Raw genomic sequence first — 12,222 nt, forward strand, 5'->3', positions numbered from 1 at the left:
AAGGGCGGCTTCAGCGGGGAGAGGCCCAGGGCCGCCTTCTCCCGGTGGGGAACGGCCTGCCAGCCGGCTGGAGCGGTGCTCCGCGCCCGCCGGGGGGGCTGACGAGGGAGCGGCGCGGCGAGGGCCCGGCCACCACCGCCCTGCCCGAGCCAAAGCCCGGCCCATCTGCTGGCAGAGCGTCCGCCTTGCTTAGGGCGCCTGCGCGAGTCGTCGGAGAGCGCATGCGCAGTGCGCGCCCGTGAGGCCCGGTAGAGAGGGCCGCCGTTTCCCGGCAGAGGACCGCCGCCGTGGGGGCCTGCGGGCGGCGCGCATGCGCGGGGCGGCGCGGGCTGCCCGGTTCCGGCGGGGGCGGAGCGGTGGCGAGGCGAGGCCAGGCTCCGGCTCCGGTGGTGGCGGCCGCGCCATGCGTGCCTGGTAGAGTGCGGCGGGGGCGGAGGGTCGAGCCGCGATGAACCTGCGCGGCTTGTTCCAGGATTTCAACCCCAGGTGAGGGCGGACTGGCGGTTAACGGGCGGCCTCGGGCCGCGCCGCCTCGTCAGGGCCCGTTCGGCGGCTGCCGCCGGTCCGCACGGTGGCGGAGCGGCACCTGGCCCGGTCCCGGCGGCTCCCTGCTCCGGCGTAGCGCTGCTGTTGGGCGGAGGCTCCGCTCCCCCGCGCCGGTAGCGGGACGCGTCCGGAAGCGGCGGCGCGGCGGGGCCCGAGCTGCCGCTGGGACGAGGCGGAGCCGGCGGCGAGGGGCGCGGGAGGGAGCACCACCGGGCCCGGCTCCGCTGCCCCTCCCCGCCCCGCGCGCGGCGGAGCCGGCTGGGCGGGGGGTGTCGGCGCGGCCGTGCAGCGCGGCGGGTCGCCTGGGGCGGCAACCGGCTTCGGCAGCGTTAGCCCGGGAGCGCGCTGGGGAGCGGCGCCGGCCCGGTCTGGAGCAGCGTTGGTGCGCGAGCCCTGAGCGCTCCGGCGGAGCTCGGCTGCAGGCGGCTGTTCCGCGCGGCGGGTACAGGCGGCTCGGGGCGCGTTTCGAACAGGCGGTTCCTGACCGGTTTCCTTCCCGAGGCCCGCCGGTGTCGGTGCGTGCTCCCCTCGGCTGGTTCCCTATCAGAGTGACTGTACGCGCAGGCACCCGGCATCTGGTTTCCAGGCTAAATTCCAGTCATCTTTTTTGTTTTATTGTGTAACTTTCTCAAATTACTCCAAGTCTCATTCTGGTTTTTGAATTTTTCAACTTGATGATTTGGGGTATAAAGCTTTATACTGGAAGCAAAGTGGCCATACGCTCTAACACAGGTATTTAGCGTGTGGTAAAGGCCCGTTTTTGCAGGTGTGAAGGCATCGCACTTAACAATCCCAGTCTCGACATGGAGAATTGCTGATGGTGGTTCTTTATTCTGGGCTCTCTTACAACTAACAAGATGATAGTCACTACAACCTGGGCTGCTGCTGTCTTGCCAAGCAAATATGGATACATGTAACTTTTAAAGAAGCTGAGAGAATGAGTTGAATTTTACTGGTTTTGCTGTTACCAGGTATTTTAAGACCACAGAATAAAGGCCTGCAAGTTAACTTGTGCAGGGTGACATGAAATACTGAGAGTCCTGGAAAAATTTTGCTTGTGAAAGAGACCTTACATTATTGCAATTACAAAAAGCTGTGTTCAATCGGCTGTTTAGACAAACAGAAGGGTAACCAATGCTTCAGGAAATGCATTGTTGCAGAGAGGTTGAAATAAACAATTTAAATATGTGTGGTTGGAAGTAATGGAGAAGTAGGAACAGAAGTTCCAGAAGCTTACAAAGTTTTGTTATTGCTAAGCAATGCTTGCAGGTTATTTGGACGCCGCCTAAATAACGAATGAGCAAGCTGAATGTTGCACTTGTGCAGATAACTTAATCTTGAACATTTTGATGTTTACTGGAACACTCAGGGAGCACTGGTATTTTACCACGTGGCATTTTACTTCTTTATTTATTGAGAAGCTAGAGAAAGTACAAATTACACAAATATTGAATGTTGGAAAAGTATGAACAGCCTAGGAAGCTGAGGGAACTCTTTGTTGCTGTGAAGAGTGACTGTTGTTTTGTATCATCCTATCCCGAGGTAGTTTCATCAAGCACGCGAGGAGATGCTGACACAAACTGCTTTTTCTTATTAAGGGGCAGCTAAGACACTTGTTCTGAATAGAGAGAAAGCAGCTTGAGATCTAAACGAGGCAATGTTGATCTAATGAGTGTTTTGTTATTTGATGAGCGTGCAAGTGGGTAGTTTGAGTTATGCTCTTGGAGTAAGGGTAGTATTCCTGACTATTGCTGCTTTACTGTGTAGCAACTCTGTTCCTTAGGTTATTGATGTTTTAAGATACATATTACTTCACTGAAGTGGTGTTGAAGCCTAATTACGTGTTTTATAAAGCAGTCTGTGATCCTCTGGTGAATGGGTGGGTGACTTTTTCCCTTCCTGTAGCGTGAGGAAATCATGTACTATGTAATTATTTTGTCTGATTTTTGGTGGTACGAGCGATTGCTGTGCCACTGCTCTGAAGTATTCTGGATACATTTATTCATTCTTAGGTTGACTTGTTTATAAAATATATCAGCATAACTATTTTAAACTTGTAAGCACCATCCTCAGTATTCCAGTTAGGAACTTCACTCTATAATCAGTAACTTTGTTAAAAGTTTATGCTGGTGTTTTTTTTTTTCTTTCTATAATGTTACTTTTTTTTTAGCTGAATGTAAAAATTAAAAAAAAAAAATCTTTGGAGTCTGCCTTATTACAATATGTAACAGTTTTTAATCTTTAGTTTTTGATATAAATGAAGTTACATAATTTATGTAATTTTATCCACGCTGTTTTTATTCACGCTATTTTTAACTATCTCATTTGATTTGTATGAAAGAACACATTTTCTAAAAACATGTACAACTGGTATATTTCTGAGCCTCTAATAATGCAGCTCCTGACTGGATCCTTGTGGGAGGGAACTATTTATAGATGTCCATTCATTGATTGTCATGCAAGAATGCTTTTGAGGTGTTCCCTTGAAGCAATGGTTTTGTAAGTGAAAGAGATGACATATGCTATATTTATGATGGAATATTTGACTCTTCAGAACTGATTTGATTCTTTGCAAAGAAGTTTGACACACGTTTTCCATTAGGAAGTATCCTGATTAAATTTCAATGATGACTGATTTTCTTGTTCTCTGCAAAGTTCATGTTAAGTTGCCTGCCTTAATTTCTGACTCTGTTTTTTTTGTTTGTTTAATAGCAAATTTCTTATTTATGCCTGCCTGCTGCTTTTTTCTGTGTTGCTCTCTCTACGTCTGGATGACAAAATTCAATGGAGTTACTGGGCTGTATTTGCTCCAATATGGCTGTGGAAGTTAATGGTGATTGTTGGTGCCTCAGTGGGAACAGGAGTATGGGCCCGAAACCCACAGTATCGGTAAGTTGAGGATATTTATTTTGCAAAACAGAGGCAACATAATGTGTTCTCCCTACTGAATCACATTCATAAACAGGTTTTTTAACAACGTAAGATATAGCATCCAGAAGGTTTTTTTCAACGTATTTAAAATAATTATCATAACCTATAGTGTATGCAAACAGCTTTATGCAGCTATGGATGCCTTAATCCCAGTTGCAACAGTTTATCTCAGGCTTCAACAATATTGTCTTTGGGAAGCTAAAACTTCTCATGAAATGACTTTTTGTGCTTTTCTGTTAGAACGTTGGGAACTCTTTGCTTTAGTATAAGCCATATAGAAATACCTATCTTCATATGCGCTAGGAATATACTATATTTAATTGGATTATTTTCTAAATCAGTTTCCTGAAATGTACAGATCAGCTTGAAGAATGTTGATTTTTTTTTTTTTTCCTCCTTGGTGGTCATATAACCTCAGTGAACATATATAGATGAATATTCAGCGATTCTTGAATATGCAGTGAATACAGAGAATTTATTTCAGACTTTAGTTGCAGTTTTATGAGAAATATTCAAGTAGTTTAATACACTAGTATAGGCAAATGTGTAACACTTGCAAAGTAAGACGTGTGTGGGAACAAATTCTGTAAATTCCTTTTCATTTTTGTCAAAGTTGTTTAACATTGATATTTTGTCAGCCTAGGGGAAAATAACTTTCAGACCTTCAAATACATCAGTGTTTACTTTTTTGGTAATCTGAGTAGGATGTGAATTTAAACATGCTAGGGAAAAGAAAAGCTACCTTAAATGAAGAGCAATAAATTCAATCCGCTTTTGTATCTATGGTGATTATTAAATGAAAAATTTTGTGCACAGGTCTCATTCTGATACACTATACTGTGTGTTTCAGGTCTGATTTGCTCCTTCTAGTAATGGTTCTACTTGTATAGGAAAAAGAGTGGTTTCTCTGTGTATGCTGTTATTTTACAGGCATTTTACTTTATAGTAATAGATAATATTCTGTGGCAATACACTGATTTTGGTGAATAAAGAAATTCTGGGGAAAGATGTGGATTCAATGAAAGCTGGTGCAGGAACCAAACAGATAGTTTTAGACTTAGCACATTTCCTAACAGCCTGCCTGGTATCTGAGTGTTTATGTAGTAGCAAAGAAATCCTGTTTGATCTGCACAGCTATGGAATCCTTCGAAAATTTTCAAGTTGTAAAAATCCCACTGCCTCCTTTGAGTAAAATACTTTAAATGTGCAGCTTTATGGGCAAGAAATCCTGTTACGTTATCAGGAGTGTAGTTTAATCGTGGCTATTTGGGCATAATATGTATGTTTATTAAAAACACATGTTAATATCTGAAACTTAGCAATTATAAACAAAGTGTCTTGGGATGTTTGCAGGATAGTGTGCTTTCTTATTGACAAGTGAACTGAATGCTTCCTTATCCTCTCTTTAGAGCAGAAGGAGAAACCTGTGTGGAGTTCAAAGCTATGTTAATTGCAGTAGGCATCCACCTGCTACTGCTCATGTTTGAAGTTCTGGTGTGTGACAGGATCGAAAGAGGAACCCATTTCTGGCTTCTGGTCTTCATGCCATTGTTCTTTGTATCTCCAGTGTCAGTTGCAGCTTGTGTGTGGGGATTCCGACATGACAGGTCTCTGGAGGTAATGCTTCATTTGTTCTGTGTAAAACTTGTGGCAATGCAAGACTGTATCAATTCGGTTACAGTTCATCTCCCAGTAAAGCATGATATGGATGACTGCATCAGTTGAATTAATTGTTTTTACTGACCTGCTAGAGTGAAAAACCAGGATCGGGGATAATATGATTTTTTTCTAATCTCTTGTTTTTTCAACTACCAAGTCGCAGCATGTTTTAAACCTCCCTTTTTATTATTGTGTGTTGAAAGAACTCTCCACGAACTCTGCAATATGGACTAATGCTAGACACGAAAACAGAAATTACTGAAGAAAATTCCTCTGATAGTAAGCATTGTCCCTAGGCCTAATGGAACTTCCAGAGCCCTAGATAATCAGGGTTGAAAATTTCTTATTATCCAATCTGTGTGCTTAATCTTTAATTTGGGAATGCGAATGGTAGGCATAAACAGTAGGTTTTTATTTTCTGCCTCTTCTTTCCTCTCTAACTCACTCCTTTTGGTTTTGGAATAAATTTAGAATTCTTATTGAATTGATTTTTTTTAAGGATTTTTTTTTTCCCCTATGTCCTCAAACTACCCCATGACAATTGAAAATCTGATTTTTAGATGAGGTTCAGCTTTTTCAGGTTTTTTAATTTCAAGGGAATATTTCTCTAATATTAGCATAAGCTGAGTTTATAACTAGAGAAACATTTTTGGTAAGTGATTGTTAGGATGACTGGTAAACTGATACCTTAAACTGCTGATTTCAAAACATTGCAAATCAAATTTCATTTTGCAGAGTTCTATTCACAGTTAACCATTCCTAAAAGTAAAATTTGTGTAGAAGTACTTGCCTTCTACTGGGTGATGCTTGATTACCCATTGATTTACAGGTGACTGCAGAGCTGCTAAGTACTGGCAGAAAAAAATGGAATCCACTCACCCCTAAAACAACAGCTGTGTCAAAGAAAATAATGCAGTTGAACTGCCAACTCACTTTTTTACAATTTCGTCATCCTCACTTAGTGCTGTTCTACTTTCTTTTCTTTTTACTCCAGGAAGATTTCATTATTTCCCTTTCATTTGCTAGAAATGTAAGAGGGGCCTGTCTTTAACCAGGATATTAATTTTTGGCATGCGTAATCAAAGTAGTTGTTAATCTATTATTATTTTCATAATTATTTAATCTGAAAATATATTGTCTGCTTGTTCCTATTCTGAAACTGATTAGGTGATCAGTAAGTACATAGTGGGGTTCTGTCTATAGATCATGGTGGGCTCAGAAAAAGCTTCTTTTATGTGTTACGCTATTTTTACAGTCAATAAAACACCATTTATTTAAGACATATTGAATTCATTAAATTGTGAGCCTAGCCGCTCCAAATATACATGCACTTGCCATATATAGCTCAAATGTTAACTTGATTCTAGAAATTATTTTTAGCAATTGATCCTCTGATTTTTTTTTTTTTATTTTTCTCTCTTTGTGCTTGCAGTTTTCAGGTTGCTTGGTCTCATGCTGGAGTGTGGGGTTTTTTGGTGGCTTATTCTTTTGAGAAAGCCAGTGGTACAAAATTATTTTAAATTGAGTTTTCCAGTCTTTTTAAAGTAACCTGTACTTCAAGAGCGAAGACTTCAGTGCAGTCTCTGAAGTAGGCAAGTGCCTGCTGCCTGTTGGATTTCTGAATCCCTGTACTGTGAATTCCAAAGGCATTTATCCAAGAGATCATAGTACACAATCATATATGTTAGTGAAAAGTAGCATGTAGTGTCTGCCTTCTGAGACATATTACATCTCAAAGATGCCTTACTTCCCTACAGGTATTTTTAAAATGGAGAATGTTTCTGACTTACACTCAAGAGCTTCAGTTAGTCTTTTCAGATAATAAATTCTCTGTTTGATCTTTGAAATTCCTATCATGTAGGGTTGCCCAGAAACTTTACAAACAGAATCTTGGCAAGTCTGATGGTGTTTCATTGTTTCATTTCGTTCAAGCTAGACACAAACTTGATTTTTTTTTTTTCTTTTTTTTTAAAGTATAATTTAGTGTTAGTTCTCATAGTGGCAAGCGGGACACGCAAAAAGCTTTCATTAACATTTTTAATGAGAAGTATTGCTTTTCTGTATTGCCTCAAAACCCAAGTGTCTTCAGTGTCATTTAAAATATCTCTCAATTATACAGTAAATGATTGAATTTGGATGTCATCTTCCACTCTTCTATGTATTTCTTTTTCCCCCCAGATAGAGCTGGGGCTTTTAAACTGGACTGTTGGTAGTTAAACCCATGTAACCTTCATCTTTACATTACTGCAACTACTAAACAATATCTTTAAAGATAAATTTTGCTAATTTTAACTTGAAGGGCTTTTTACTACTTGTTAATTTAATTCTAGCAGTATTTCTTATCTGAAGAAAATAGTTGAAGTTGTTTTCCGATGCTTTGCTTTTTTCAGTCTGATTAGTTTGGCTTTTCTTATTTCTCTAATCACTCTAATAAGCTTTGCAGGTAGTGCTTTTATTTTATTTTAAATACCAGGAAGGTCTTTCCTCGGGAGACAGCTGCCTCTACAGTTACTCTGTTGGGATCACAGCCTCCCAAATTTAGGGATGCTTAGTAATACCTAATGCAAATGCAAATGATGTTCCATATTGCAGTGATAAGCATGCAGTCAGAAAAGTCCTTTGACAGATTCTTTGGTTATCTTGGAAATAGCTTTATCATGCTAAGAGCTAACTAATGTATTTTCCTTTTCCAGCTGGAAATCTTGTGTTCAGTCAATATTCTACAGTTCATATTCATTGCACTCAGACTAGATGAGATCATCAGATGGCCGTGGCTTGTATGTAACACGTTTTCTTCTTATCCTTGTTTAAATGCTGAATTTCATAAAGATATTCACTATAGGGAACAGTTAATGTGTGATCAGAGTCCGTGATCACATTTTTGCTCGCTTAACAATCCTTCACTGAATGTCTGGCATTTCATTCAGTGGTCATGGGAAAGAGAGGCTGTTCTTTGGGCATTTCATCCTTCGGGGGAGAGGGACGTGCCATCAACTGCAATTCATCTTTGATCAGTTGTTGAAAGAGAAATCCTAACCAAAAGTTTCCATTGGGAACACTAAATTAGCCATAAAAACGATTGGGAATGCATTGGTAAATATGGTGTGATAAATAACTAGTTTTATTTGTTGTGTTACCATGCATGTAAATCCACTTACTGTGCCAGTGGTCACTGTCAAAACTGCTGAGATCTCCTGTCCCAAGTGCCTTTAGAATACAAAAGCGCTGTTTCTGTGTCTGGGTTTTTGTAAATTACCATAAAACTGATAATCTGGCATGATTATGACTGTCCTTTCTATTTTCCAAAGAACTAGGAAAAGGGTCCAATTCAGAAACTGTTTCAAGTAAGGTGTCCAGTGTAGAAAATACTTGCTAAAATCAATTCCAAATACTGTTTGAGCCCACTTAACATCAGTCTTATTAAAGCTGAAATACATCGATTTAATTTTAAATTATTTCAGCTTGATGGGGTTTACAGAGCTAACTGATATGGCTCATAACAGTGCACGCGATTTGTGGAGCTTTTCTGTTAGAGATTATATTAAAGAGCATTAAGACTTAAATTTCTTTTTCTTGTTTAGACTTAATATGTATACTTGCTTTATTTAAAAAACCCTCACCTGAAACAAATCGAACTGATAAAAATGTATCACTGCCGGCAGGGGAAAAGCAGTTAACTTCTTTTTCTTTCAGGTTGTTTGTGTTCCACTGTGGATCTTGATGTCCTTTCTGTGTCTAGTCGTGCTCTATTACATCGTATGGTCTGTTCTATTCTTGCGCTCTATGGATGTGATTGCTGAGCAACGGAGGACACACATAACAATGGCTGTCAGCTGGATGACAATTGTAGTTCCACTGCTCACATTTGAGGTAGGAAAAAGCATAATGAGTTTTATGTATCTTGCTCTTTTTTTCAGTGTGTGATGAATGTCTCTGTTGCTGTGTCTCTTTCTGAGCTTACTGAAATGAGAATACTGCTTTTTGTTTTGGAATAAAATATTAACACCAAATATGAAAGAAAACCAAGAATTCTATGTTTCTTTAAAGTTTCTGGAGAAAAATAGGCATCACATTGGAACTGTAACTACGTGTTTCTGTGGAGGCTACTTTTCTTCACAGATGTGTGAAGTTAAAGATCTGAGGTCAGCATATGTTTTAATAAGCTTGAAAGTGGGTATTGCAATTAAACTGATTTTCTGTAATTTTTTTGCCATTTAGATCTTACTAGTACACAGACTGGATGGGCATAATTCTTTTTCTTTTATACCCATATTTGTTCCTCTCTGGCTTTCACTGATAACTTTAATGGCAACAACATTTGGACAAAAAGGAGGAAATCACTGTAAGTATTTAAAAATCATGGAAACAGATTGAAACTCAAGGCTTAAATGTATTTCATTAAGATTTGTGTTTTCAGAAAGGGCTTTTTAATGTATATTCTCTCATGAAAGAATTGTGTCTGTTACTAAAATCAGGTGAAAACAATAGTGAGTTTTCAGTGTTTATAGTGTCTCTTGCTTTTTTTTTTTTCTTATTCCGATAAAGCATGACTTCTGCTCGGACTCAACTTGAAATCCCAATGGGATTTTAATTGTAACTTAGCCTTTTATCCTCCTTATTTCCATGAGTTTCATTCTCACGGGCAGTGACTGGATCTTTCTACTCTGGGTTCTGAAAAATAGTGTAGCACCTACCATTTTTAATTAGCTTTTGTCCTAGTAGCCTGAACTAGTATTCTCTTTCTTCTTTGGCCAAATAGTGCTCTGTGCTGCTTAGCTGTAACTTAAGTTGCCTGAGTGGCCAGTGTAGATTTACTGGGCTTTTACCCCCACCACAACTAGCACAGCCGAAAGGAGCGTTTGCACTTTCAGCCATCTAATGTTACTGAACCAGTGCAGATGAGTAGCTCTTCCCATCCACGTTGCAGTTCATGTTCCTTGTTGACAAGGCAATAAAATTTGTTAGGATTTTTCAGAATTGAAAGGAAACAACTGTGATGTTTGTTATATAAACTCACTTCAGTTGTGAAGTATATTAAGAATTTCTTTATTCGGTCATGACTAAGCTTGATCTCCATACATTTAGTTTACTTTTATATTGTTATTGCATAGAAAATTGTTACTGGTGACTTTTTTTTTTTAAATGCATGCCCTCAATAATTCATGGCCAAATTAGTCTTTTGGACATGTGGCTTTCCATTTTGTCTTCTGTAGGGTTAATAAATATTTATGTATTTTTTTTAAAAAAAGACTATACATCTGCAGTGAGCCTCAGAAGACTTGCATGAAAATCCACCTTTAAAGTGCTAAGAAACATACACCAGTTGGCCGTGACGTATAATCTCCACAAAGAGATGGGTTATATGGGATCTTCCTGGCAAATTCTTAATACCTTGATTTTGTTTGGTGCGAAAGATTTGATGCAGGCAGGCTGTTCCTGACAATGCTTAACATGTGAAATGAAATGGATTCTTGTGGTAGTATAGCTGTAATTTATTCATATGGATATACACATACAGACATGCAAGTGCAGACACACAGAGGCATGCAAATGCATGTATATATTCTGTATGTGTATCTGTGTGTATATAATCTGAACTGTAATGTTATATCATAGGTATAAATAACACTGCTAAGAAGCAGCACTAAAAAATTTTGTTGTTCATATGCAAACAATCAAGAGAACTTAAAAGAGATTGCATAGTCTACCTACTTAATTAAATTTTCATTCTGTCCTGCGATAATGTGAAATATTTTTTTTTTTTAGGGTGGTTTGGAATTCGCAAAGACTTTTGCCAGTTCCTGCTTGAAATTTTCCCATTCTTACGAGAATATGGAAATATTTCGTATGATCTTCATCATGAAGATAATGAGGAAACAGAAGAAACACCACTGCCCGAACCACCAAAAATTGCACCAATGTTTCGAAAAAAGACTGGAGTGGTCATTACACAGAGTCCTGGAAAATACGTGATTCCACCTCCCAAATTAAACATTGATATGCCAGATTAAGATGACAATAGCATATTAAACTTGAACTGGGAATCAGCAGACAAATGTATTTCATCTCATGCCTTGTCCGAATTACTTTAAAATAGATATTGCTGAATCAGTGGCTTGGATTACAAAAACCAGATCTTGAAGATAATCTGAGAGCTTTTCCAGAGATACGTGGTGGTCTAATTTGTGAACCTTCCTAACGGGTTGGTTGCACACTTGCCTGTACAGTATTTATATGAACATTTTAGCAGTGTAATATATTGTTTAAAAGTCTTGTTGTGTACAGTATAAGTATATTATCTAAAAGTATTTTTTTAAAAACCCTGTATGAAATGCCTATGCTATTCCAGGTGTCATTTAGGTCCTAAATATACACTTGATTTCTATGTCTGTTTTAAATGCTTTGGAGATGTCTTAGTATATCACCTCTTTACTTCTTTTTCTGTTCAGCCACAATCATTGTCTTAAATGCAGAGGCACAGAAGTGTTGCACTTCTCAGGCAAGACTGGAAAGCTTTTGTGGGGGTAAATAGAATGTATAGCAACTTACATGATGTTTTTGACTTATCTATGTAAATTTTCATGTAAGTATTTCAACTTTTGCACTGGCTTGGGAGTTAAGTGTTGCTTTTGTTGCTTTTCCAGTTTCATGTTTTAATTCTTCTTGAGCAGCATGTACACCATTCTCCCATTAGACTGGCTGTTTAATAAGCTGTTCCCTCTTGCATTGTGCATGCAGTCTATGCCAGAAACGTTAGTTGTAGGTTTTACAACTGTCGGTTAGCTGGTATAAATATGGTAGCTTGGTCTTCATTACCAACTTTATAAGAGTGTTGGTGTAAATGATTAAACTTTTCAAGATAGGAACTCATTGGTGTTGGTATAGCATTTTCTTGTTTGAAGAAAGAACCTCTGTTGACAGACTGTCTTGGACTTCCAGGTGCTTTAGAGAAATTTAGTCTTTGAAACCTGTACTCCAGTAGCTTGTAACAACAGATGTTAGATACTTCCACATCCTTGCAGCTGCTCTTTGTGTTTAGGTGAACCTATGGTTTAGGTAGCTTAAATACCACGGATCATGTTTCCT

General features: G+C 39.5%; 1 protein-coding gene across 1 annotated transcript; it reads left to right on the forward strand.

Annotated features, from left to right (window-relative positions):
- Positions 1-319: 319 nt before the first annotated feature.
- On the forward strand, positions 320-12,006 carry TMEM185A (transmembrane protein 185A). Its single transcript, XM_075162271.1, has 7 exons — positions 320-486; positions 3,259-3,435; positions 4,887-5,094; positions 7,830-7,913; positions 8,830-9,006; positions 9,355-9,478; positions 10,903-12,006. Exons 1-7 carry the CDS (start codon positions 449-451, stop codon positions 11,145-11,147), a joined length of 1,053 nt encoding a protein of 350 aa, XP_075018372.1. The 5' UTR covers positions 320-448; the 3' UTR covers positions 11,148-12,006.
- The last annotated feature ends 216 nt before the right edge of the window (positions 12,007-12,222 follow it).

This window comes from Calonectris borealis, chromosome 13 (assembly GCF_964195595.1).
Source record: "Calonectris borealis chromosome 13, bCalBor7.hap1.2, whole genome shotgun sequence".
NCBI lineage: Eukaryota > Metazoa > Chordata > Aves > Procellariiformes > Procellariidae > Calonectris > Calonectris borealis.

Bases quoted from the DNA above. Each gene is read 5' to 3' on its own strand.
- TMEM185A (XM_075162271.1), top strand. From the start codon at position 449: ATGAACCTGCGCGGCTTGTTCCAGGATTTCAACCCCAG. The intron at 3,436-4,886 runs GTAAGTTGAGGA...TCCTCTCTTTAG, and splicing joins GCCCGAAACCCACAGTATCG to AGCAGAAGGAGAAACCTGTG. The intron at 5,095-7,829 runs GTAATGCTTCAT...TTCCTTTTCCAG, and splicing joins GACATGACAGGTCTCTGGAG to CTGGAAATCTTGTGTTCAGT.